The sequence below is a fragment of the Peromyscus maniculatus genome, chromosome 1 (assembly GCF_049852395.1).
Source record: "Peromyscus maniculatus bairdii isolate BWxNUB_F1_BW_parent chromosome 1, HU_Pman_BW_mat_3.1, whole genome shotgun sequence".
NCBI classification, from domain to species: Eukaryota; Metazoa; Chordata; class Mammalia; order Rodentia; family Cricetidae; genus Peromyscus; species Peromyscus maniculatus.
In genome coordinates, this window is record NC_134852.1 from 33,185,431 (window position 1) to 33,213,379 (window position 27,949).

General features: G+C 43.7%; 1 protein-coding gene across 6 annotated transcripts in view; it reads right to left on the reverse strand.

Annotated features, from left to right (window-relative positions):
• Positions 1-2,057: 2,057 nt before the first annotated feature.
• LOC102906027 (CEA cell adhesion molecule 1) overlaps positions 2,058-27,949 on the reverse strand; it is a 249,585-nt gene continuing 223,693 nt past the window's right edge. For 2 of the 6 annotated variants that reach the window (XM_076574172.1, XM_076574164.1), the window contains exons 2-9: positions 17,441-17,800; positions 15,659-15,937; positions 14,942-15,196; positions 12,970-13,245; positions 7,622-7,748; positions 6,488-6,540; positions 5,856-5,887; positions 2,058-4,735 (exon numbers count right to left, since the gene is read on the reverse strand). In XM_076574172.1, coding sequence (XP_076430287.1) covers positions 4,616-4,735; positions 5,856-5,887; positions 6,488-6,540; positions 7,622-7,748; positions 12,970-13,245; positions 14,942-15,196; positions 15,659-15,937; positions 17,441-17,800 — 1,502 coding nt within the window. In that variant the 3' untranslated portion in view covers positions 2,058-4,615. Of the gene's footprint in view, positions 4,736-5,855; positions 5,888-6,487; positions 6,541-7,621; positions 7,749-12,969; positions 13,246-14,941; positions 15,197-15,658; positions 15,938-17,440; positions 17,801-18,612; positions 18,795-27,949 lie in introns of those variants that run through there. The other 4 variants (XM_076574154.1, XM_076574183.1, XM_076574191.1 and 1 more) reach the window with 4 other exon arrangements.

Consider the following 27,949-nt stretch of genomic DNA (forward strand, 5'->3'; position numbering starts at 1 on the left):
GCCAATTCCTCAGCTGGTCCTGTTTCCTCAGACTGGAAGCTTCTGTGTCTTCATCCCAATGGCTCTCAGCTGAACTGCTGTTTAAAAGCCGGAATGCTTAACCAGCCAAAATGCTTCTAGTTTCTGGTCCTCACGCCTTATATACCTTTCTGCTTTCTACCATCACTCCCTGGGATTAAAGGCTCGTTTTCTGGGATTAAAGGTGTGAGTCACCATGCCTGGCTGTTTCCAATGTGGCCTTGAACTCACAGAGATCCCAGATGGATTTCTGCCTCTGGAATGCTAGGATTAAAGGCGTGTGCTATCACTGCCTAACTAGTAGCTTTTCTGTTCTCTGACCCCAGATAAGTTTATTAAGGTACACAATATTTTGGGGAACACAATACCACCACACCCCTCAGCCCTTATTTTTCTGTCTTCTTGAGGTATTTGTCCCTTTCAAATTTGGTGTTGTTCTTTTTTTTCCTGTATCTTCTGTCTTAGGGATTTATGTTCCCTAGAGGAAGGGCCCCATCTGAGAAGATACAGAATTTCTGTACTTTTCATGAATATATAAATTGGTCACCAGGAAAACATTGTCTACCACGCACAGTTGTGTCCTTCCTGAATCTAATGTCTTCACTTGAATGCTCTAGTGTTGGTCTATGTGAAGTTACTTTTGATGAAGGGTGACCACAGTGAAAGTAATGGAGAAATCCTGCTGCTTGGTATTCTTTTTTAGGTATAGGGTTGGGACTAAGAGTTATATGTGTACATAGGGTAGAGGGACAGGCTGTGTAGGGAGACATATCTAATGAGAATTGGGAATTAGGAGTGGCAGAGAGTGAGAACATGCTTGACATACAACTTATGCATGGATGAAAAATAAAAAAATACATTTAGGGAGCCTTTGTAGTGCTCATACATTTAATTTCAGCCCTCAGGAGGCGCAGGCAGACAGATCTTTGTGAGTTTAAGGACAGTCTGATCTACATAGTGAATTCCAGGTCAGCCAGAGCTACATAGGGAGACTTTGTTTCAAAAACAAACAAACAAACAAACAAACAAACACACATAAAATAAATGTAAAACCAAGAAACCAGTATGCTGAGGGTGATGAGCCTGTTTACATGAGTATTTGTTTGAAGGTAGGTGCCATGAGTTCCAGGAAGAGGTAGGGGCTTGAGATATACATGTAGGAGCCATCTGCAGAGGCCTTTGGAGCTGAGCGAAGTGTGGGATAAGGGACACACAAAACTGACTGGTGATGGTGCAATATGTTGGTGGTTGATGCAACAGGAATGACCCAGAAAGAAAAGTTGCCTGTGGTTGTAGATGATGTAAAGCTGAAGTGTGTGGGTGACATATGTTTGAATCCATCCCAGAAGTGACAGTGATTTCATGATGCTTCCAGTGTCTTGGGTATGGAAATGGGATAGGGGAAGGGCAGGCTATATATGCATTTCCATTGCTTGCTAGTGAGGAAAATAAGATGATAGGGTAACACTTAATGGAATTAGTACATGGATCTTATTCAGGTCACAGGTTTAAGGGGACAGACAGGGAATTAGTACCAAGGAAGGGACAGGTGGTGAGGGAGAGAGTTCAGTGTGAGGGAACGTGCGGAGACTTTTGTGAGCTGAGAGCTGCCTTGCTGTCTGGAGCCACTTGGGTAGGAGGAGCTGTTTACTGTGAGGGAGAGGACCAGAGAAGCCTTTTAATCCTGTAATCTCTCCCCTCCTAGAGGAAGATAACCAGCTCTTTCCAGGCAGGTTAGGGCTTGGTTCTGTTGCTTGCACATATATTCGTTAGTAAATGTGCAAAGCATTTAGCTAATTCCTAGATGACTACATCAGAGAGCTACTGTACACTACTTAGCAGTAGGCTCACTCTGGTCCCCTGGTCTAGTAGTTGTTGTCTTCTCCCTGTAAGGAAGACGTTGTCTAAAGTGGTGTCAGCAGGGATGTATCTCAACGGTAGAGCACTTGCCTAGTGCGTATAAGACCCTGGCTTCCATCCTAAGTATTGCAAAACCAGAAACAAACAAACAAACAAACAGAAAACCCCACAAAGTAGTATCAGGGATATATGATTTTTTTATTATGAACATAGGGTAAATTTATTAATAACTCAGATTTGGCTTTAACCAAGAAAAATTAAATAACCCAGAATAGTATGGCTGAAGGAAAATATACACAGGATATATTTGGGTTGGAAATCCCTAAAAGAAATCCCTGAGTAGGAGAAGTAAAAAATAATTGTCTCAGAAGACCTGTTAGACATGGCATGAGAACAAAATTTTAATATCCAATAAAACCTTTGCTTAACGGGCACAGAGTGGGTGTGCCTCAGAACAGAGGATTCCTGAGACAACATTTGCCTTTCTTTCTCCTGTTGCTGGGACTCATCCCAGGTGGGAAAGGTAGGCTTCAGAAGCTGCAGAAAGCCCAGGGCTGGGTAAGAGCACTCTGCGAATAGCCCACATTCCCAGAGGGGCACCAGTGCCGAGCATTCTAGGCTGTAAACAATGTCTTCGGCTTGAGTGGCTGTGCCACATTTCACATGGACCAAACACACAGTAGCAGAGGCCAAGGTTTCCTGAGAGTGTAGGGTAGACAGGGAATGCACAGGTAGCTGGGCCTGGTGGCCGGTGCTATAATCTCAGCAGGTGGGAGGTTGTAGAAGGTATTATTGTGAGATCGAAGCCTGTGCAGGCTACGTGCTAAAACTCTGTCTAAAAAAAAAAAAAAAAGTGAAAAAGAAAAGACAAAGAAAGGGGGAAGCAAATGCACAGGCAGAAACACTGCAGAAGGGTGGCTGGAGGCAGGTCCTAGATTTCCAGAAGCTGAGTTAGGTCTCTTCCTGGTGGGAATGAGGAAAGCCTGTTGTTTTATTTTTTTAGAGCTGAGGACAGTTTTGTTAGAGTTTAAAAGAAAAACAAGGCAGACAAGCTGGAAATCTCAGTATCAGCCTGGAGGAGAGGGGAATGGAGTAGAGGAGGAACGACCTTTGAGTCAAGCAAGAGGTCAGCTGGCAGCCTGCACAGGTGGGGGGCGGGAGAGCTTCCAGGGAAGAATGGGAAAGCCCAAAGTGTCAGAGAAAGATTGTCTAGGCTCTGGCCGGTCTCCAAAAGAAAAGATGAAAACATGGACAAAGGAAAAGTCAGGCTTTTCTGACTAATTCAGGAAAGAAGGAGGCTTAGCCTGACACTCAGCTGTGGCTCTGCAAGTGACTGCCTTGTTATTCATTTATTTATCTTTGGTTTGAACTCTTGATCAGAAGGGCTTGAGAGGACTTTTTATCCTGGCCAAGGGAGCCAGAGGCTTAGTGGCTTCTTGCCCCTAAGGTAGACTGATCAGCTCACACAGTGAGGTAAGTCAGCAGTTACAGAAATTCAAATAGTTGATTGTCTTAGAAAGAGGAAAGTCCCGATACCTCCAAATGTGACTTCTTTTTAAAACAATTCCAATACTCCATGAAGTGCATCTCTCTGCTCCTTTTTCAAATTCCAGAAGTCTGTCCGTTCAAAGCCACCAGCCCTGCTTTTCTGGACACCTTCCTGGTAGATGTTAGAGATGTTGTCTTTGTGTCTACACTCTGCTTTGGCAATGGCCTGTGGATGCTACCAAAGAGCTTTTCTAGCTGCCTTGAGTGGGTTTTCTGGAAAAAGGCTCAGAGAGGGGCTCAGGTGTAAAGCCACAATGAACAGAGAGCCTGATGCCACAGCTGGGCAAGCATGACAGTTATCAGGTGTGTAGATTTCCCAGTGAACTACTGGCTCCAGGTGTGATCTTCCTGTGTATGGTGGCTTTACATCGGGTTTTAAAGAGATGGGAATGGCCATTTCCTGCTTTTCCTTTGTTTGACTCTGATAGGGCAGGACTTGGAGTTGGGGGAGGAACAAACGTGCTTTGAATAGGTCAATTTAAAACAAGCCATGGTTAGGAAAGTGAAGGGGTAGACAGTTTGATGTCTCTGTGTGGTGGTAATCTAATTGTACTGAAATGTGATTTTGATTGTATGTTAATAAATAAAGTTGCCCGGGGGTCAGAGCTATTAGAGCCATAGCAAGAGTGTGGCGGTGGTGGCACACGCCTTTAATCCCATAGATATCTGTGTGTTCAGGGATATAGCCAGCATTGGAGACATATGCCTTTAAGACCTAGGGGGCTGTACATTCAGACAGTGACGAGGCAGTCACGTGTTTGGGTTTACAACCAATGAGAAGGCAGAACAAAATACTTTAAATAGACGAACAGACAGGAAATAGAAGCCTCATTCGGGAAGCTGGGACACCGCAGGCGGAAGGGTGAGATTTTAGCTCTGAGCTCTGACCTCTCGGCTTTCTCTTTTGCATTGTTTCTGTGTTTCTTATTTAATAAGACGGTTGGTTACATCTATATCTCTGTCTTAGCTAAATTTCAATTCCAAGAAAGGTTGGGTTTCCTGTAGGCTCCAGAACACACTTTTCCTTCTATGGGCACTGAAAGAGTGACTGCAGCCTGGAAGTGTGTGTGTGTGTGTGTGTGTGTGTGTGTGTGTGTGTGTTCCCTCATGTCTAGAGTATGGAGATCTCCTAGTGAAAGGAGAGAATCTGGGGATGCATCCTTGGTGTAGCCAGCAGGATAGACTGTGATCACTTCTTTTTTACTTCTGAATAAACTTCCTCTGTGACTCTTGGAGATGGGGAGGCTGAAGTTGGTGGTTTGGGTTGCTGGGCATTGAAGTCCAGGACGGAATATGCCACTTCATCCACCTGAAAGTATGAGTGTTGATGAGTGACATCAGTTCCACAAGTCAGAGCCTCACCTTGCTGGTGATCTGGCACCACTGTGCCGTGGCCTCTGTGCACGGTGAGCTGTAGGAGAGGACTCCTGTCACTCACTGTCTGACAGCCTGATGTGTGATCACTGAGGAGACAGGTTGATACCATGGAACAGGGTGAGACAGCAATGGGAACAGAGCCGGAATCAACAGAGACATCCAGGTGGGCTACAGAACAGTGCTGAACAAAAGCCAGATGTGTTGGAGGATTTGCACTGTCCTGACTGCCACTGCTCCTTGTAGGGAAGTGACAGTGAAGTGTGTTGGGGAGGGTAGTTGTGAAATAACTTAATTTGCCTGCTGCTTACAAGTGTGTTCAACCTGAGAGAGTTCACTGCAAAAGTGTCCTTATGGTTTAAAACACTCTTCAGTCTATGTGCATACTCTGTTGAAAGGCTGCAATGATAATATTTTGGCAAAATTATTATAAAATAAAGGAATAGGTCTCAGACCCATTAGAATGGAACCCATCCTTTTATTGTCAGAGCAGGTTCAGATTGAAGAATGATGTACTTCTGTCTTTGTGTGGGCAGTGCTGTGTACCTGTTAACTTGTTTAATCCCTTTAGTCTCCTTTGGAGGTAGTCAGAATGCCCATTTCATATGTGACAAGACTGGCGATCAAAGAGTTCAAGTTCCTTGTCAAGGGCCACAGACTACTAGGAATCATAGCCAGGAATTAAACACAGGGTGGAGATTATTCCAAACACACACCCTTGCATTAGACTCATGGGGCTCATTAGCGAATCTTCCTTTGCTGCAGCGCTGAGGAATATAGACCCAAACTGAATTTCACAGTTATGTTTCCAAGAATACCTCACTCTCAGCCTGCTGTGGTGGCACACTTTTGTCATCCCAGCACATTAGAGGCTAAGACAGGAGGATGGTCACAAGTTCAAGACCAGTGTAGGCTGCATAGTTCAAGGGTAGTCAAGGCTGCATGGTGAGACCCTCCCTCGACAAACAAGCACACAAAGCAAAACAATACAGATACACTACTTTCTTCAGAGACATTTCCATGAGCGAACAGCCAGTGAAAGTGACAGTGCTTACCTTAGTAGGAGAGTTGTCAGAGGGGCCCAGATCTAGGGGAGCAAGAGAGAGTTATCAGTTCATAGAAGTGCAAAGCTGACTTAAGGTTTTGTGACTTTTGGCAGGTGGTGGGGGTTGCATGGGAGAGGTGGCCATGGTCAGTCCAGGAATTGGCTTCCCACAGGGGTTGCTCAGACCCACTGAGTTAGTGTCAGAGGAGGAGCACGATTTAGCCATATGATTCCTCAGTTCACATGATGACCAGAATTGATTTTCAGCAGCATGCCCCAGTGGCAAGGAGGAACATAAGGGGCCACAGCACCCAGATATTCCATAAGACAAAGAAAGTCTCCCCAAGGGAGATGTCCACATCTATAATAGAGGCAAGAAGGAAGGGATCAGGATGATTCCTGGAACCATGACTTATTTAGGCCTGCCTAGCCTAGGTGGAATGAGCTTCTCCAGGGCTTTCTCAGGCAACTGCTCTGTAGCTAGGAAGGGTATAATTTATGGGATCCTTAGTGCTGGGAAGTGGAGATCCCTTCTGTAAAAAAATTGAGAAAGGAAGGCGTGATCTGTGAGCCAAGGATCCCCTGGCAGACCAGGAAACGTGGTAGAACACCGATTCTCAGTCTGTGAGTGGCTTTACTTACTGTGGTTGGAGGCTGAGGATTTGTGCTCTGTGAGATCACGCTGGTCAGTTCTCCTAAATAAATATCAGACACTGTGACTACTATCCCCCCACACAGGGCCTTCACTCCTAGAGTTGGGGAGGATGCAGGGGGCAGCTCATTCCTGGGCTCCTTGCTGCCAATGATGCTCCGTCACACCATGCTTGGCACTGCCTCCCCTCCTGGGGCCCTCATTCCTTAATCTAAGTGTGATTGACGCCTTTGTCTTCGCTGGACTCCGCGTTTGCTCTACTTTGTCCCCTGGTGCTGGGACCACACCCACAGTCGATGCTTTACTTCTGAGCTGGATCCCCAGTGCTGTAGCTCTCTTATCTTTCATGTTTCTGCACCTGTCCTACTTCATGCCTGTCCTGTTTTGTTTTCCATGAGTGGTTCTGTTTTTTTTCCTACTCTTTTTCTTTTTCTTTCATTTTTTGAGGGTGGTGGTGGGTTTGGATTGGTTTATTTATTTATTTATTTATTTATTTATTTATTTATTTATTTATTTATTTATTCAGTGTGGGGTTTCTCTATGTAGCCCTGACAGTCCTGGAACTCACTCTATAGACCAGGCTGGCCTCGAACTCACAGAGATCTGCCTATCTCTGCCTTTTGAGTGCTGGGATTAAAGGTATGTGATACCACCATCTGGCTTTTTTTCTACTCATTTCCTTGACCAAGAGAACTTTAATGCTTCTGTAGCTTCATCTTAGGGTCTCTTCTCCCCCTGCTGCCTCCCTATCCCTCCTGCTGCTGCTTCGGTCAGCAGTCTATGCCACCTGCATCCTCTTGCTGCTACTTGGAGTCCCTCACTTCTCTGTCATCTTGGACCTGGGCTTCATGATGGGGGTGGGGATGGGGGTGGAGGTGGGGGTGGGGGTATAGAGAGGCATAATTGAGTCGGTTCTCTAACTAGGTGGGAATGGACTCCAAGAGACAGGAGTACAGGGAGCATGAAGACAGGGCAGCTGAGCCGACAGGGTCAGTGTTGAGAAGCAGAGGTTTAGGGGAGAGGAGGAAGAGATTCAGCTCAGATGCAAAGGGAGAGAAGTCCTTGCCCACTCCCAAACACAGCATTAAGACTTGGAGAACACAAAGGAGGAAAGACCATTCTACCTTCCAGTCTTCCTAAAATAAAGGAAATATGCCAGGACTGCTATAAGAGTCATCCCAGCCACAGCTCCAACCACAATGCTGGCAATGGCACCTCCCGAGAGGACAGCAGTTCCTTGGGTTAGGTCAGCTGTCAGGGAAAGAAAAGACAAGAAAGAATGAAGTGAAAGTGTTTTCCAGTAGTGTGTCCATAACATGAAATGATTTCTATTCACCCTTTTGGGGATGTATTTTCTGTGGGGAGATTGATTGGGTGAGTTGAAGTATGAGGATCTTAGCAAGTGTCCTTTCCCCCTCGCTGTATTTCTAGGTTGGTTCTCCCTCATCCTTCCAGTCCCCGAATTCCATCAGTTTCATCCAGGCAATCACGTGAAGCTGTGGGAATGTGAGACAGGGCAATTGTGATTTTGTGTGTTGAATATCAAGTGTTTCCATGGCTATATCTTTTTCTCAGGGTCTCAGTTGTGGCAGCCATGAATAAGGGGTCTCTTGTGGCTGTGATCTAAGTGACAGAAGGCCCAGGCTATTGACTCTCATTGTACCAGCTCCTCTGCAGAGACCATGGTTTCTGCAGTGGGGTAGGAAAGCAAAAAAGACCCTGTAAGACTCCATTCCCCTCTGCTTGGTTACTGTGAAGAACTCAGCCTCGACCTTGCAGAAACTGTTAGAACTGCTCTGCAGTCTAAGACATACCTCCTTCTCTGCCTCCACTGAGATCTGCATGTGTCCTGAGGGCTATCTCAGGCTCACCTTCACAAGTATATCCCTCCACTAATACCTCGATTGTCTCAGCCCATCAAGGACACATGCTGGAGGATGAAAACTAGTAAATTACCAGGTTTGAAATTTTGCATCAGAACCCCCTGCTTTTTTCTCTCCCATTTTCATTTAGTAGCCATGTTACAGTGGTTTCACCTTTTGGATAACTGTGTCTCCCCACACCCCTTATATATCAATGCCGTCCTCACCCCTTTACTCCTTGTTGTGACTTTGGGGCTCAAACTTCACCAGTCTGCTCAAGAGTGATTATTAATGCTAATATTGAACAAGGTGGTATGGTATTTATGATGTGGCTGGCCCTGTATTTGTATCTGGTTTCATCTATATAATGAGTCAGTCACATAGAAATTATTTCCTTTCAGAGGATGAAAAACTGGAGCTTAAAGTGGTCTTCAAAAAGTACTTAAATCTGTATGGTTAATCAGTGATAGACCTGGCTACCTGGCTTCAAGGCTAACAGTAGTGGTAGGAATAATTGTGGCTAACATTTTTTTCTTCCTGTGTGTGTGGTATTTTGCCAAAAGTTTACTTGATTATTATATTAAGTCTTTAAAAACCACTATGAGGCAGGTGAAGGATGTGATATAACCTAGCATCCTAGCATCAGAGGCTGAGGCAGGAGGATTGTGAATCTGAGGCAAGTCTGGGTTATATAATGAGACCCTTGCCCTCCTAAAAGTTCCCCCATCCTAGTGGAAGGAGAAAACTAAAGATGAGGATGAAGATAAACAAAACAGAGACTAGAGTAACTGCAAAGAAAGCTGATGCACCAAAAGTTGGTTCTTCAAATTAGATTAACAGCATTAGCAACCTTTTCCCAGATTAACTTTGAAAAATAGATATGGATATTACTAAAATTTGAGACCTCACCATCCATTCTCAAGAATATGGAGAATTTCAAGAGCACTCAGTAGTTATATGCTAACTGTTGTGTGGCCTAGATGCAATGAACAAATTCCTACAAACCTGGAATCCTTAGAGATGGAATCGTGAAAGAAACAAAATCGAATAGCTGTATAACCAAAAAGATTGAATCAACAAAAAATTGACAAAATTTCACAGACTTTGATGATAAAAACACTGAAACTGGATAGAAGTCCAACTTAGTGTAACAAAGGCCATACATGGAAACCCACAGCCAATATCATATTCAGTGGGGAGACTGACAGTTTTCTCTCTAAGATCAGGAAGAACATAGGATGCTGTTGTGACCACTTCTGTTCAAGAGACTCTTAGGAGTGCTACATTAGGTAGACAATGAAATGAAGGTACCCAATTATGAGGTGCTAAAGATATCTGTAGATGACAGGAACTTGTTTATAGAAAATCCTTAACATTCTACAGAAAGTCCACAAAACCAAATGAGCAAAACTAGCAAAATTGTTGGCTACGAAAATGAACATGTCCAAACGAGCTTTATTTCTGTATACTGGTATTGACCATGAACAATTAGATTTCCTTTTTTTCTAACAGTAGTGGAGCTTGAACCTAGGGCCTCAGGCATGCTAGGTTAGGGTTCAACCCCTGAGGCTCAGCCTTAACAGTAAACAATTGGAAAGGAAATGAAGAAAGTTATTTATTTATGAGAGCACCAAAAGGAATAAAATACTTAGAATTAACTCCACCAAGGAGATAAGAGACTTGCACTCAGCAAACTCCCACATAAGAAATGATGAAAGAAGACAAGAAATGATAGCCAATGGGGTTGAAGGGATGGAAGACTTAATCTCTATCACTGTTGTTCTGCAGTACTGGGATTGAACCCAGGGCTTTGTGCATGAGAAGCAATGCTCTACCATTGAACTGTACTCTAAGCTTTGCCTTCTAATTTTTATTTAGGAACAGGATGTCACTAAATCAATCAGGCTGGCCTTGAATTGGCTGTGGTAGGCACTCTTACAATTTTGGTACTCCTGCCTCAGCTTCTTGAGTGGCTGGAATTACAGGCATGAGCCAGCTTGCCTGGAAGCCTTTTTTTTTTTTTAATAGATGACAATATCCCTGAATGTACTCTATCAGTTCTATGCACATCAGATCAAAACTCCAGTGGCATTTTGTACAGAAATAGAAAAGTCCATTCTAGCTGTCCTGGACCTCACTATATAGATCAGGTTGGCCTCAAACTCCCAGAGATCCACTTGTCTCTGCTCCCAAGAGCCGAGTTTGAGGCAGGCACCACCATACCTGGCCTTAAAAGTACTTTGAAAATAAAACAAGAATAAAATTGCAGGATATCCCACATGATTTCATTATTTTAGTACAAAGCTGCAACAATCAAAATAGTCTACTGCTGATGTAATGGCAGACATACAGATCAGTGAAATAGAATTGGAAAGCCCAGAACTGCTCATGAACACTGGCTATGATTAAATTAAAGATTAGTTCATACAATAAATATGTGTTTTTATGGGGTACAGTTTTGCATGTATATTATAATGTGTGTCAGATCTGAGCACTTGGCATATCCACCATTTCATCTGTCACTTTTTTTTTGGGGGGGGTGTTTGAGACAGGGTTTCTCTGTGTAGCTTTGCGCCTTTCCTGGAACTCACTTGGTAGCCCAGGCTGGCCTCAAACTCACAGAGATCCGCCTGCCTCTGCCTCCCGAGTGCTGGGATTAAAGGCGTGCGCCACCACCGCCCGGCCCTCATCTGTCACTTTTTATGTTTGTTGAAAACATTCATCTCTGCTGGCTCTTTTGAATAACTTGGTGTGAAAAAGAGTTGTCCCATTGAGTTACAGAACTTGGAAGGCCTTCTTACTGTCCATCTGCCCCTCTGTGACCAGATGAGTTTTGATCAGGCTGCTAAGATTGTTCAAGGATGGAGGAATAATCAGTTAAACAAGGGATGTTGGGAAAATAGGATATCCAGGTGAAAGAATGAAGTTAAGCCTTCACCTAACAACATATAAAAATCAACTCTAAATGGATCAAAGACCTAAAATGGATCAGAGCTTAAAGCCACCAGACTATTAAGAGACAAGATGAAAGAATCGTGAAATTGGATTTTACATGGTGTCTTTGTTATGCCAGATGCATCATATGGGCCTTTTGGTTGCTTATATGTCTCTGCACCACATGCATGTTTGGACAGAAGTGGATGTTGAATTCTTTGGAACTTAAGTTACTGACAGTAATAAGGTGCCAGGTGAGTGCTGGGAATTGAACCCCCGTCCTTTGGAAGAGCAGCTAGGGCTCTTAACTATTGATTCATACACACAGACACACACACACACAGACACAGACACACACACACACACACACACACACACACACACACACACACACATGCACACACACCCACACACCCACACCCACACACTACTGCATACCACAAAAAACTAGTTATCAGATAAAAGAGTCTTGTGCAAGGAGGTCATGCTGTAAATGTCAGCATGAGAATAAGAAACTCAGTATATGGGCCACCAAGATGGAAAGAGTGCCTGTCATACTCCTTCCCAGTACCTACCCCCAACTGCCACACAGAAATAAATGCACAAACAATGTGGGCCGGTAAAATGGCTTAGCAGATAAATGGCTTGCTCACCCACCTGAGTTTAATCCCCAGTTCCTGGAGAACTGGCTCCCACAAATTGTCCTCTGACCTCCACACATGGGTGTGGGGAATGCACACAAAATGAATAGATATGCAAATGTAGTTAGAAACTCAATATAGTTCCTTTCTATCTATGGATTTTATATTTATGGATCAAAACCTTGGAAACAAACTACTTGGAAAAATATGTCTACAGTGAAATATGTATTGTTTCCTCCTATCCTTTTTCCATACTCAAAACAATAAGACTAGTGTTTATGCAGTGTTCATACTAGGTATTGGAAGTAACCTAAAGAAGATTTGAATGTGTGGGAGGGTGTGTAGAGCAACATGAATATTTTACTAGATTCTGAGAGTTGACTGTGTGTCTGACTCAGACTCTAAACTCTTTGCATTTCTATTTGCTATATTGACATCTATTGTTGTTGTTGTTATTATTGACAGGATCTCACAATGTAATCTGTCCTGGCCCTGTACTCCTATTCCTCCTGCTTCGTGCTCTCTCTCTTTTGAGACAGGGTCTCACTATGTAGCTCTGGCTAACCTGGAACTGGCTACAAAGACCAGGGTGTTTGGGAACTCATAGAGATCTACCTGTCTCTGCCTCTGATGTGCTGGGGTTAAAGGCATTCAGCACCTCGCTCAGCTTACTTGTTGTTTTATCATGAGATTTATATCCATCCATTATCAAGCTGGCTGTATTTGTATCTTTTTTTTTTTTTTTTTTTTTTTTTTTTTTTTTTTTGGTTTTTCGAGACAGGGTTTCTCTGTGTAGCTTTGCGCCTTTCCTGGAGCTCACTTGGTAGCCCAGGCTGGCCTCGAACTCACAGAGATCCGCCTGGCTCTGCCTCCCGAGTGCTGGGATTAAAGGCGTGCGCCACCAACGCCCGGCTGTATTTGTATCTTGAACCATGTTTTTCTCCTTGTGTCTTTTACCCATTCTGCACACTGTTGACAAAGAAACTGCCCCCAACCCCAACACTACTGAGTAACAAGGGAGGAGAGGTCACTCACGTATTATGTTCAGCTGGATGGGGTCACTCTTCTTGGAACTGACTGGATTGGAGACCTCACACTGATAGTCCCCAGAATCCTCTCTTCTGACAGGGTCTATGGTGAGGGTGCTGTTGTTCTGGGACAGCTTCATCCTGTCTGTGATCCTCAGACTCTGGCCATTGAAGAGCCAACTGATGGAGATTCCAGTGTTGTTTGAGTAGCAGGTCATGAACACAGAGTCCAGTTCTTTGAATGTGGTATTGATGACTTGGATGAAGGGCAGAGTCACTGGCTCTGTGGATCAACAGTAGAGGGGACCAGCTGATAGTCCTTCACCCTCAGAGATCCCAGCCAGCTCCCAGGACCCACAGAATGAAGTGATCCTCTGCAAGATCACATGTTTGGGTTCAAGATGTGGTTTGTAAGCAGAGAGCTGAATTTTCCTCCTACCCAGATCACCCACAGTGACCCCTGACTCAGGGTATTTGTGAAGGCACCATACTGGGAGCCTCTTCAGCCCAAGTTTCCAGAAATCTCAAGGGATGGGGGGGATGTATTTCCCATTCATTTTTATGCAAATTGTTGCTTTCATATTCTGTGAGTGTGAACAGTCTGGTTCCTCCATTACAAAATGCCTTCTGTTTCTTTTTCATTAAATAATTTGCCATAGGGTTAAGATGGCCCACTTTTAATCTTAAAAGTGTTAAAGCCTAGACCTCAGGACTGGGAGAAATCCCAAACTAAAAAATTTCTGTTTGAAGAAAAATTTTATTTCCTGCCCCATGGATATGGATTAAAAGCCACAGAGAAGTGAATAATCACAGTGTTGACCACAGCCTGACACTCTAATCCTCAGTACTGATATTTTTTTGAGACAGTGTCTCACTCTGCAGTCCTGGGTAGCTTGGAACTTGCTATACAGACCAGGCTTTCCCTAAACTCAACCTGCCTCAGCCTCCTGAGTGCGGAGTGCTAGGACTAGAGGTCTACCATCCTTGGATCTTACCACAAATGGCTCTTGGCACTTTGCTTGTCCACTCTACCACCTGCATTCTCAACAGAGGGGTCCCTGGTCTCCAAGTCAGTGTCTTTCACTGTTCTCAGAGATCACCTCCTGTTTTGGTGTCCAGAGTTCACAAAGGTAGATAGATCTTCAGAATGAGGACACAGTTGAGAGTCCATTAACCTGAAGCTCACCTTTGCACTTTCCCATTCCTGACCTCAAGGACTCTGATGTACATCAGGGACATTTTATTTTATTTTTGAGGAAGGGTCTCATTTATAGCTTTGGCTGACCTGGAACTTGCTATGTTGACCAGGCTGGCCTCAAACTCACACTATCTACCTGCCTCTCACTCCTTAGTGCTGGCATCAAAGGTGTGTGCCACCACACTTTGCTGATATTTGTTTTTTGAACCTTAAGACGAGTAAGCAAAAGAACATCATCAATTGTCAGTGACATGGTTCACCCTGACTCAGAACATGGCTCCCAGACACCATCTCCACCCACTCTTCCCATCCCATGGGATGGGAGCAAGCTTGGAGCAGAGCTCTGAACTGCTGGTTCCCATCTGTGGGGAATTTTCTCCTCCAATTTGGAGGAGAAAAGAATGTAAGCACAGTTGAAAGCCCTGAGTGTTCCTTGTAGGTCATGGAGGTCATAAAATGAAAATGGAGGGGACAGGAAGGCTTGTGTGAGCCACAAAAAGAAATCTTGACTTTAAGGCTCTCCCACCTCTGGGAAGTCCCTCACACAACCAAAGGCTTTCCAAGACTGGGAGAACCTCCTGCTCACATTCCAAGCTCCATCTCTATCAGCCAGGAGAACTCAGAGAAGCAGGAGATGATTAGACATAGGGTTGGAGCAGGAAGCTTGGGGAAGCATTGAGTTTTGCTTGTTCCCATAGACATGGGCTGGAAATTAAATCTTCCCAGGAAGCTAAAAGACTCCACTCCAAACCTGGTGCTGATATTTCAGAGATTCACTTACCAAGGACTGTAATGTTCTTGATTGTGTTCTTATTGAGGCCAGTGACAGAGTTATAGACGAGGCAGGTATAAGATCCGCTATTATTAGTATTAATGTTGGGGATAAAGAGCTCTTGGGAGGATGACTGGAGGTCTCCATTGACAAACCAAGAGTACTGTGCAGGTGGGTTAGAATCTGTGTGGCAGGAGAGGCTGAGGTTTGTCCTTGAATGGAAATAAATATTTGAGGGGGATATGATCGGGGCATCTGGACCATCTGGAGCAAAAAGAATAAAGTCACATGTGATGTCAGCAGAAGGAAGGGAAAGTAGAAGGCCATAGTATCTCTTTGAGCTGTGCTTTAACCTTAGTTGAGCAGGTCCTACCCAGAGCTGGGGTGTAGGTTAGTAGGAGAGTACTCATGCAGCATGCACAAGCCCTGATCCATCTCAAGCACAACACACAATCATCCCCACTGCACACTCATGTGTGCACTGAGCCTGAGTCTGACATGTCTCCTGTATTCATCAACCTGAGCCTCTCTAGGCAGGAGAAATCCCTCCATCCCATTTTAGCTCAATGCTGAGCTGACTGAATGTGCTTGGGCTGTGCCATGATACCCTGAATCCTAGGTATCTGTGTGGTGGCTCTGTGTCATGACCCCATGGGGACCGATTATCCTAACACTAGCCCTCTCTATTTAGGCAGTCAGAGCCAGGATGAAACAGAAAATACTCACAGGTAATGTTTAGAGTGAATGGGTCACTTTGAGAAGTGCTCACTTGGTTCCGGGTTTGACACACATAGGGTCCTATGTCAGTCCTCAGGACACTGAGTAAAGTGAGAGTCCTGTTGCCCTCAGACTGCTTCAGCCTGTCATCTTCTGAGAGGCTTTGACCATTTATCCTCCACAGGTAGGTTGTATTCTGAGTCTTAGGCTCACACATTAATGCTACTGAGTCGTCACCCTCCATGGGATTGGAATTGTTGGTTGTGATGTTGGGCTTGGGTAGTGGTGCTGTGTGGACAACAGAGAGAAGATTGAACCTCTGATTCTTGCAAAGGCCTCTTTCAACCAGAGACAGTCTCTTACCTCCCCGACAACCCAGATCCTTAAAGAATCAAGCTGGAAGCAAATTACAGGCAGATGGAGTGGCTGAGTGCTCAGAGATAATGGGGCCTCCTGTGCTGTGTATGGAAGAAGCAAGGACTTTCTCATGAGAGAACTGAGCTGCAGTGCTTGGTGATGGTCAGACTCAAGACTTGGAATTAGAGACCTCATTTTATCTCCTGGTCCTCAGGGACTCATTGCCTGCCTTTAGACACAAGGTTTGAGTCCCTTCAGCTGCACTGACCTTCAATGCTGAGTGTAGACCAGCTCTCTCCAAGCCTTTGCTGTTCAGGGCTGTCCCACAGATGGGTCATGATTAATCTTCCCATTGAGCTTTTCTGAGAAACCTGACAGCCTGTCAGATTTCACACAGCTCAGGATCAGGTTGGCATTCGGGTCGGGTTGGGCCACAGGTGGACCATTCTTGTCAGATGTTTGATGTTGATTGACATGAATCAGGGAGCCCTACAAGAATCCTGAGTCTACAAAATGAACTAGAAGAGTGAAGGTCACCTAGTAGGTCTTCATGGTGGGGACCTGGAGATGTGGCTGTGGACAGATAGCTTGTGCTATCTACAACCTGTGTGACCCTGACTCAGTGACTGTGTTTGCTGTCTCAGATTCCCTATAATAGGACACTTGGTAAATGATCATTGCCACACCTGCAAGTTAACCTTAAATGTGAACAATGACTTGACCTTCCACCAAGCAGTGTCTGTTAGTGTTTGCCTGCAGGAAATAATCCCTAGGCAGGACCCACAGAGGCAAGGAGCTGCCATTTGTACACTTTTTCTTCTATCCCTTTAGGGCTCTTGACCTTCCTGGGAGGTCTCAGAAGACCATCCGAAGAGCTGGATGATTGCCTTTCCTACCTCTCCACCTATGCTGAGCACACTGAGTCTCAGGAGGAGATGCCCAGGTGACCTACCTCAGACATGGCTCTCAGAGGCTATCAGCAGGCTCCCAGTCTGATCCATTGTTGTCCCCTGTCAGCTCCAACAGGAGATCAAATTCCAACCCAGTCTACAAGCTTTTTGGATTCCTGGTCCAGTCTGGAAATGAGGTCTGGGGCAAGGCTTTTTTGGGTGCTCATCTCTCTGTGAGACTCTCATGGTTTCCTCAGCCAGGACCGGCCTGAGGGTCTTTTTCAAGGCCATGTTCATGATGAGCATCTAAGACCCTGGACAGATTCTGACATGCCTGGGCTCAGTTACCTTACCCCCTCTTCTCTTAGGGTAGATTCAAGTGGGGCATCCTGATTTATTGCTGTTTTCTTCACTCTGTGTCCTTTACTGGATGCTTGAACCACAATGTGGGGACCATAACACAGAGTCATCCAGGAATGACAACCCTATATGTGAGGTAGGATTAGCTCAACCCAGGACCCAGAAGTTACAGTGAATTACTTACGGTGTACACGGAACTGCACGGATGCACTCTCATAATCAAAGTTTTCCATTATCATGTTTAGCATGTAGACTCCTGTGTCATTCTGAGTGACATTCTGGAAGAGCAAGGATCCATTGGGGTATATCATCTCTCTGCCGCTGTATGCAGGCCCTGTTTTATTTGTACTACTGGATATTAGAAATCGTGCAATTTCATTACTATCAACCACAGTTTCTCCTTTGTACCAGTAGAAAGCTCGGACTTCTGCTGGCAGATTGTGGACAAGTAGAAGAACATTCTGCCCTTCAGCAACATGGGGTGGAACTGCTTCAACAGTTACTTTGGCAGTGGTGGGAGAGTTCCAGCAGGTTAAAAGAAAGACTAAGAGGGAAGAGAGAAAAAACATCTATCAATATTAGGACCTTGCACTTGGTAGAAATTTGAAACGTGAGTGTTTAACTCTCAGCATTGGTGTGTGTGTCCTGTTGCATGAGGTCAGCAGCATCACCCTCATTTATCAGTACCCCTGAATCTTTCCACTGTATGAAACTGGCTTCTCTGGTATCTACACAGCTCACCCCTCACTGCCCTCAGATCTCTGTTCACACTCAGAATCTTTGGTGAGTGTAGGCATGTCTTGTCTGACCTCTTCCTCTAAAGACTCTGATCCTTCATTTTCTGACCTTTCCCTGCTCTGTTTCTTCTGAAGTGCTTGTCAACCCCTGGGCTCACCTTCTAGATGTCCATGCTGCTCTGTCTTCCTGTCCAGTAGTAGTAGGGATGTGTGAGGAGGACTAGTTTGATTTTGGTTTAAACCTCACTGCCTGGAACAGGCTCAGATTCCTGTGAGTAAATGAGTGTCCCAGAGCCTGGGGTTTATTTGCAGATTTCTCAGGGTCCTACATAATGATGTTGTTTACTCTCCCCAGTTTGAGTTTTACTTGGAGAGTCACCCTGACAGAGGTGTGAATGTCAGTCTTCAGGATACAGTGGCCAGTGCTGATAAATCTACAATGGGGAGCAACTGAGTTTTTCTTCCCCACTTCCCAATTCCCATCCACTGTGAGCTTCCTGATGGTTTCAGGCTTCAAGCAGAAGCCAGATGTCCCTTCTCAGGCTCTTTCCCTCTCCCAGAAGATCCCATCCAGTCTCTGAACTCCCCAACTCTCTACTCCCGAGGAATGTTTCCTCACCTGTGAGCAGGAGTCCGCTCCAGGAGACCTGTGCATTGTGGAGAGGGGCTGAGGTGAGTTCCATAGTCTCTGCTGTGGGCTAGGTTCTTCCTCTGGAGAGGAGGTTTGTGTCTCAGGCTGCTGCCAAGCTGGGCTCCTCTGGTGTCTGCTCTGCTTTTCTTCCCACAACTGAGCCTCCTCCCAGAGGAGGGCCCCTGGAGTCACATGGGCTGGGGGTGGAGTCTGTGTGTGTTCATTGCTCTGTTTTTCTGTGAGTGCTGCCTCCCATCCTTCTATTCCTTTGTTGTTCAGTGCTCTAGAACATACTTTGAGCCACAAGACTGAGAAGTGTCCTGTATCCCTAGAGAACAGCAGCTTGCCCCAGGTCCTTGTTCCTGAACTTTCTATAGCCAAGAGTGTATTTCCTTGAGACCCCAAACCTAGCAGAGCCCAGTCTGCCCTGTGATCTCAATGCTCTGGGAAGGTGGGATTTACTCCAGACAGGGAGTGGCAGTCTTCTCTAGGGGCTGGAAAAGGTCCAGCTGTGTGATGACTGGGGAGGGCCCATACCTGTCATCAGTGGTGTCACCAGTCAGGTGTCTGATCCAGGGATACGTTAGCTCAGGGGTTCATCTCCTAGTTTGCAGGAGGAGGTGACCTGTGTGTCCTATCAAGAGGACAGTGTGCTCCAGATTCTTAAGGAGGGCAACAGGAAGACCCCCTCCACCCCCAGCTTCCTGTGCTGGCTGAATGTGATTCAGGTCTGCCCATGCCCTCCCTGACATTTCTGGGATGACTTTGTTCTCCTTGCTGATTGCCCTGTGATATCCTTGTCTGTCCTCATGGATGATAAGAGGAGGGAGGGGACTTCATAAGGTCTCCTTGCATAGTGGGGGGCTCAGAGACACAGGGAATGATTATGTGAGGGAGCTCCAGGTCTGTTGTAACTGGTATGGAAACAAAACTGCAAGCAAGATAGGTTCACTCCTCAAGGAGAGTTTCCCCTGTTGATTATGTGGTTTATTGTCTCCCCCTGATGTTCATGAGTAGATCTGCAGCTCATGTCTGGGCTGCTACAAGGATTGTAGCCAAGCTTCAAATGCTGGAATGAAGCTGAGCACCAAGTTTCCCAGGAAGATTTTTACTGCAGACTAGAATAGCTGAGGTGAGACTCACTGCTATTTTGATCTGCAGTTCCATGAAGACTGATGATGTTGATTCCCTTCCCCATGTGTTTATTAGCTTTTTGTACATATTGTTTAGGACAGGAATATACAAGTCCTTTGCTCTAAAATAGTTTTATTCTGATTTTAAATTCTAAAGGAAAGTACATTCATTCACTACCAATAACACATTTTAGCCTTATAACATAAAATAAAAACAAAACCAAGCCCTGCAAGCTTCGAAGTGTTGGTGATTACTCGTGTGTTAGTCTTTGAGATTCAGAGCCAGTAAGTCAGCATTTCTTGGAATTTTCAAAAATTCCCAAGTTACAATGATTTAAGCATACTTCAGACAGTCTTCACTCTCTACAATTGTTATAGCTGCAATTCTTATTTAAAGAATAATGCACCATAAATTAGTAGTACTTACAAGAACTGCATTGTACAGGGACATTTAAAAGATGAAAAACATAACTTCAAATTTGGGCTCTCAGTAAGGTGGCAGCACAGAGTTACACGTGGATGTTGCTTGTTAAGGTCCTGTTTTATATCAAAACTGCATTCCATGTTGAGAGAGCGAGCATTCAGAGGACCCACACAAGTACAGCATGTACGTGAACTCATTAAGGGAGTATTTTGTTTCTTTAAAATTACCCTTTCATGTTCCTCTTCCTGTATGTTGTATCATACCTCTGAATATTTAATTACATGTGTACATGCATACATTATATAGGCTAGGATCCACACACAAGAAAGATCATGTGGTTTTTCTCTTGAGATTGGGTGATCTCATTTAACAGTATACATTCTAAGTCTATCTACTTTCCTGTAAAATTTGTGATTTCATATTTCTCTAGAGATGAATAATATTTCATTTGGTATATGCACTAGACTTAATATGCTGATGGACATCTAGTTTGGTTCCATTTCCTTGCTATATTGAATAGAGCAGCACTAATGGTGTGCCAATGTCTCTATGGTAGGGTAAAGGATCTCTGGGTATATACCCAGTAAAATACCTGAGTCGTGTGGTATTTCTAATGTTTTGAGGGACTTCCACAAGCTGTATATAATGACTGTATTAATTTTCACACCCACCAGCAGTGAATACGTGTTTCTCTTTCTCCACATCCTCTGCAACATTTGTTGTCAGTTATTTGGACTATAGTTATTCTACCTGGGGTGAGTTGGTATCTCACAGTAGATTTAATTTGCATTTCCCTGATGACTAGGGATCACTTTTTTTTCCTGAGTTGTATCAGTTATTTTTTCTGAACACAAAAGTTGTATCATATATATATGACTTACAAATACATTTTTCTGTTCTGTAGGTTATCGTTTCAGTTTGTCGTTTTAATTCATAAACTTACTATCTTAGGGTTACTATTGCTATGATGAAACACCATGATCAAAATGAATTTGGGGGAAGAAAGGGTTTATTTAGCTTACACATCCATATCCCTGTTCATCATTGAAGGAAGTCAGGATAGGAACTCAAACAGGGCAGGCACCTGGAGGCAGGGGCTGATGCAGAGGCCCTGGAGAAGTGCTGTTTACTGGCTTGCTTCTCATGGCTTGGTCTGCCTGCTTTCTTCTAGAACCCAGGACCACCAGCCCAGGCATGGCTCTACCCACAATGGGCTGGGTCCTCCTCTATCAATCACTAATTAAGAAAATGTTCTTCAGGCTTGCCTACAGCCTTATTTTTATTATTACTAAAATTTTAAATTTGTTTTGCATATAAACCACAGTTTTCCTTCCCTCTTCTCTGCCTCTTTCCTCTCCCAGTCCCTTTACCCCCTCCCATCCCATCTTCCTGTGTTCAGAAATGGGCAGGTCTCCCCTGGGAGTCAACAAAGCATGGCATATCAAATTGAGGCAGGACTTAGTTCCTCCCCATGCATCAAGGCTGGGTGAGGCATCCTAGAATGGGGAATAGGTTCCAAAGAGCCAGCTGAAGCACCAGGAACACTTGATCCCACTGCTAGGGGCCCCACAAACAGACAGAGCTACACAACTGTCATCCACATGCAGAGGGCCTAGGTCAGTCCCATGCAGGCTCCCTAGATGTTGGTCCAGAGTGTGTGAGCTCCCTCTAGCTCAGTTCAGCTGTCTGTGGGTCACCCTGTTATGAGTTTGCGCCCCCTTTCTTGTCCAGTCCCCCCTCTCTTCCCTCACCTGTACTCCCAGAGTTCAGCCCAGTGCTTGGATGGATCTCTACATCTGCTTCCATCAGTTACTGGATGCAGGCTCTCTGATGACAATTATGGTAGTCACCAATCTGATTACAGGAGAAGGCCAGTTCAGGCATCTTCTCCACTATTGCTAGGAGTCTTAGCTGGGATTGTCTTTGGGATTCCTTGAAATTTCACTGGCACCAGGTTTCTCCCTAGTCCCAAAATTGCCCTCTCTATCAAAGTATCTCCTTTATTACTCTCTCCCTCTCTCCAGCCCCCACTCAACCAACCTGATCCCTCATGTTCCCATTTATCCTCCCACTTCCCACTTACCTCACCGCCCCGAGTTTACCCAGGAGATCTCATCTATTGCCAGAGAAATCTATGTGTCCCTCCTAGGGCCCTCTTTTTTGCCTAGCTTCTTTGGGCCTGTGGATTGTATCCTGGTTATCCTTTGCTTTACATCTAATATCCATTTATGAGTGAGAACATATTGTGTTTGTCTTTCTGGGTCTGGATTGCCTCACCCAGGATGATTTTTTTTTCTAGTTCCATCCATTTACGTACAAATTTCATGATGCCATTTTTTTTTTTTTTGCAGCTGAGTAGTATTCCATTGTGTAAATATACCACATTTTCTTTATCCATTCTTTTGTTGAGGGGCATCTAGGTTGTTTCCAGGTTCTGGCTATTGCAAATAATGCTGCTATGAACATAGCTGAGCTAGTGTCCTTGTGGTATTATTGAGCATCCTTTGCCTACGATTGGTATAGCTTGTTCTTGAGGTAGATTGATTCCCAATTTTCTGAGAAATTGCCATACTGATTTCCAGAGTGGCTGTATAAGTTTGCACTCCCACCAGCAGTGGAGGAGTGTTTCCCTTACTTCACATCCTCTCCAACATAAGCTGTCACCAGTGTTTTTGATCATAGCCATTCTGACAGGTGCAAGATGGTATCTCAAAATGATTTTGATTTGCATTTCCCTGATGGCTAAGGATGTTGAACAATTCTTTAAGTGTTTCTCAGCCCTGTGTCAGCTGTGGGGTTGGTGAGGATCTTTTCACATTCTGTAGGCTGCAGTTTTGTCTTATTGACTGTGTCCTTTGCCTTACAGAAACTTTTCAGTTTCAGGATGGCCTATTTATTAATTGTAGATCTCAGTATCTGTGCTACTAGTAATGTTTTGTTCAGGAGGTTGTCTCCTGTGCCAATTCGTTCAGGGCTACTTCCTACTTTCTCTTCTATCAAGTTCAGTGTAACTGGATTTATGTTGAGGTCTTTGATCTACTTTGACTTGAGTTTTGCGATTTGGATTTATTTGCAATCTTCTACATTCAAACATTCAGTTATGCCAGCACCATTTGTTGAAGATGTACAGCCTGATCTTATGAAGGCATTTTCTCCACTGTTGTTCCCTCCTTTCACATAACTCTAGCCTGTGTCAAGTTGACATAAAATTATCCAGCATACTTACTATGTAAATTTGACCAAAGCATGAAGGCAAATACTCATTCACAATTCAATTTTAGTTCTTTATAGTAAATTCTCCTAGAATTTAAAAGCAAATTAATTTTTCACATTTGAAAATCTTCAAAAATATTTTTAAAGACTTAAAAAATTTTATGTCCTTTAAAAAAATTTAAAAAATATATTTAGTGTCCTTTTCCTCCTCAGAAAGCCTTTAGGAGGTAGACCAGTTCTCTATACTTTTTTTCTTTTTCAAGTTTTCAAAGGAAGGGCCAGAGGAAGCAATTTTGTGTTCTAAGTATCTTTCTTTTTTTTCCAAAGAGTGAAGAGAATTGGAGCCACTTCATTGAAAACATATTTAAAATACAGTATTTGACAATTTCATATACATACAAACAAGCACACACATACAAATGTATTTTGGTTACATATAACCTCATTACTCTCTCATCACTTCCCATTCCTGCTAACCTCTTCTTCCTAAAATGCTCCCCTCCTACATGTTTCATGTGTGCATATGTAATTTATTATGTGTGTGTGTGTGTGTGTGTGTGTGTGTGTGTGTGTGAATGAGTGTGTGTGTGCACCACTGTAGTATACCTCAGAAGGGTATACTATTATCTGAGAAACAGGAAAAGGATGCAAGCAACTTTCTGGAGTCTTTTTTTTTTTTTTTTTTTAAGATTTATTATGCATACAGTGTTCTGTCTGCCTGCATGTCTGCAGGCCAGAAGAGGGCACCAGATCTCATTACAGATGGTTGTGAGCCACCATGTGGTTGCTGGAAATTGAACTCAGGACCTCAGGAAGAGCAGCCAGTACTCTTAACCACTGAGCCATCTCTCCCATTCCTGCTAACCTCTTCTTCCTAAAATGCTCCCCTCCTACATGTTTCATGTGTGCATATGTAATTTATTATATGTGTGTGTGTGTGTGTGTGTGTGTGTGTGTGTGTGTGTGTGTGTGTGTGTGTGTGTGAATGAGTGTGGGTGTGCACCACTGTAGCTGGAGTTTTCCTGCCTGGCCCACAGTCAGGACAAATCTCTCTCACCTACCAGTCCCACAGCCGCTCAGACCCAACCAAGTAAACACAGAGACTTATATTGCTTACAAACTGTATGGCCGTGGCAGGCTTCTTGCTAACTGTTCTTATAGCTTAAATTAACCCATTTCTATTAATCTATACCATGCCACGTGGCTCGTGGCTTACTGGTATCTTACATCTCACTTTTCATGGCAGCGGCTGGCAGCATCTCTCTGCCTCAGCCTTCCACTTCCCAGAATTCTCCTCTCTGCTTGTCCCACCTATACTTCCTGCCTGGCTACTGGCCAATCAGCATTTTATTTATACAGAGTGATATCTACAGCACTTCCCCTTTTCTTTTTTTTTTCCCAAAAGGAAGGTTTTTAACTTTCACACAGTAAAATTACATATAATAAAACAATTATCAAGCAAAAATTACAGTTACAATATCTAGTCTATTTATAATAACTAGTCTATTTGTATTTGGCAAAACTAAAGAAGATATCCTATGTATCCTATTTGTGAGTCTAAAGTTTCATATCTAACTAATCTCTTATCATAACTAAGGAAATTATAACTATGTAGAGACAGCTGGCAGCCCGTACAGTCATCCAAAGTTCTTTTGTAAAGTTGGAGCATCTGTCTTCAGCCCACAGGCCTAGAGTCTCTCAGTCATTTCTCTCTGTGTTCTGTAGAATGTCTGGGCAGTTTCCTCTGCGAAGCAGGAACCTGAAGGACCATTTTGCCAAGCAAATTTCAGTGGTTAACTTCCTATAGGTCCTGCATGTCCAGTCAATCAAGCAGTCCAGGCAAGAATAGTTTCTTGCCCAAATGACTATTTTTGCCAAGAAGAAGATAAACTCCATATAGAGTGTCTTCGATGCCCATCCTCCTCTCTGAAATAAATTTGGTGCTGCCAGGAGCAGATATGTCTCGTTGTCCAGAAAGTCTAAATTTTAAAAACATTTTAAATGCCATATTCTGTAAGTCTTTGAAGTGTTTGAAGATTACCTATCTATCCGAAATATATCTATATACCTAGAAAACTTAACATGACTATAAGTTTGACTATCATAGAAGACTGATTATTAATCTGTATTTTAAAATTATCTACTACAATCTAAATGAGTTTGCATAAACATAATACCTCCAATGAGAGTAGAAATATATGTACAGTATAAAAAAATTAAGTTTAAACTTGTATCATTAAACTAGAACCCATAGCAATGTGAAACATTTCTAAACAAGTTGTTACTCTTTAAAAGTAGGTTCATTAATCTACTCATCCTATCTATCTATATCATATTCCCTTTTGTTCTTTAGAAAGAGATTGCATTTACAATCAACTTGATTTAAATAAAAATATTGGTTTTTCTCTGTCCCACACCAGAGGGCTCTTCTGATATGGGACAATAGAATCTCTTAACCTTTTTTTTTTTTAAAGCAATATGTTTGGGTTTAGAGAAGGAGTGAGCCAATTCCATCTCCAAAGCCAGCTTGGTATATTTGGGAATTTGGGCGTAGCTTCTCTTACTACTTCCTGCTGGAGGAGGGTGTTGTATCTTATAGGGACACAAAGAAAATTTTAGGATTATGGAGTAGTCTGTGAGGGTGTATTGTCTGAGCCGGTTGCCTTGAAACTGTTCTGGATGTTGGATCATCTGGGTCATGGTGTCACTGGAGACCTTTCAGGGGGTCTTGGCTGGTCAAACCTGATGTATCTTAATCTGGAACAACTCCATACCCTCTGGCTTTTTGTGGAAACAAAAGCAGAGCCTCCTTTCCAAAGCAACATATCCTTACATCCAAATTTTGAAGTCAAGGTACCTTAAAATACCTTTAACTCAACAGCCTTTACAATCCAATGTTTTTCTGCAGTTAAGAATCCCAAAGACAACACAATGCAGATTCTCTGTGTGATATCCATCTTTACGTGGCTTATTTTTATACTACCTTTACTGTCTCTTTAAAGACTTTAATTTTTAAAACTATTTGTTTATATAACTATATATATTCCTTTTTCTCTCTCTTTCAAGCCTACATATATTTTTACATACATTGTAAAGCATTTAAAGTCTTGTTCCATCTGAATCTGTCTTATTATGAATCTGTTGCTTTAAACTGCAGCAATTGTAAGACCGAAACTTCTGCTGTGGCTGCTGGCTCTGCCCACCTCAGCTTCCCAATATGGCCGTGGTATATTTTCTGCCAGCTGTGGGAGACATCAACTCTCAGAAACAGTAGGTCTATGTTTTTATCATAGCAGCATGTAGCTCAGAAACCTCTTTTTTTTTTTAACTAGCAAAAACTATATCCAACACACAGCATAGTGCGCAGTTTGGAGACACCTCTGTGTAACATAGCGTAGGTCAAGCTTGCACACGCGCCACAAACCCACCATAGAGTAGCTCAAACACGCAGGCTGCAGCTAACTTGAGAGAGACAACTAAGAAGCTATTTTTAGCTCCGTTTTAGAATCTTTTTTCTCAGGTTTTAGGTGGAAACTCTTGCCAATCCACTGGGCACCATTTGTAGCTGGAGTTTTCCTGCCTGGCCCACAGTCAGAACAAATATCTCTCACCTACCAGTCCTGAAGCTGCTCAGACCCAACCAAGTAAACACAGAGACTTATATTGCTTACAAACTGTATGGCCATGGCAGGCTTCTTGCTAACTGTTCTTCTATCTTAAATTAACCTATTTCAATTAATCTATACCTTGCCACGTGGCTCGTGGCTTACCAGTATCTTAACTTGTTGCTTCTTATCACAGCAGCGTCTCCCTGCCTCAGCCTTCCACTTCCCAGAATTCTCCTCTCTGCTTGTCCCACCTATACTTCCTGTCTGGCTACTGGCCAATCAGCATTTTATTTATACAGAGCGATATCCATAGCAGCACCACAGTATGCAGAGGTCAGATGGTAACTTTCAGGAGCTGATCCTCTCTTTCCATCCTTACATGAGGATTAATCTTCTTGAGGTTAATCTCAGATCATCAGGCTTCTGCAGCAAGTGCTTTTAGTAGGCATCCATCTCACTGGGCCTCCATCTTTGTCTGTGTGTTCAACACTGTGTTATTTAGGGTTTCTTACATGAGCATGGATGGTGAGGTGGTTAATTTCCACACACACTGATCGAGAGACACCTGTGTAGTTCCTATAGTATAGAAAATTAAGCACCGAAGAAAATAATTTCCCCTCCCTCAGTGGCCACTAATTGCCAATGGGTTCTGAGGAAGGGGTGTGGCCTCTTGAGCCCCTATCTGGTCCATAGTGTGCTGTTGATGGGCCAGGCTTACACAGGTCTTGTGTTGCTGTGATTTCACAAGTTTATGGCCATATCATGTGCCAAGAGATGTTTTACCTCACTCCTCCCCATGTCCTTATGTTATTTCATCTCTGCTCTTCCAGATGTTCCCTGAGCTAGGGAGTGGGTTATATAGAAGTTCTGTGTATGGTTGAGCACTCACCTGCCATTTATTCTCTTCTATTCACCTTCTTGTCTCAAGCATTCCTCAGATACCCAGG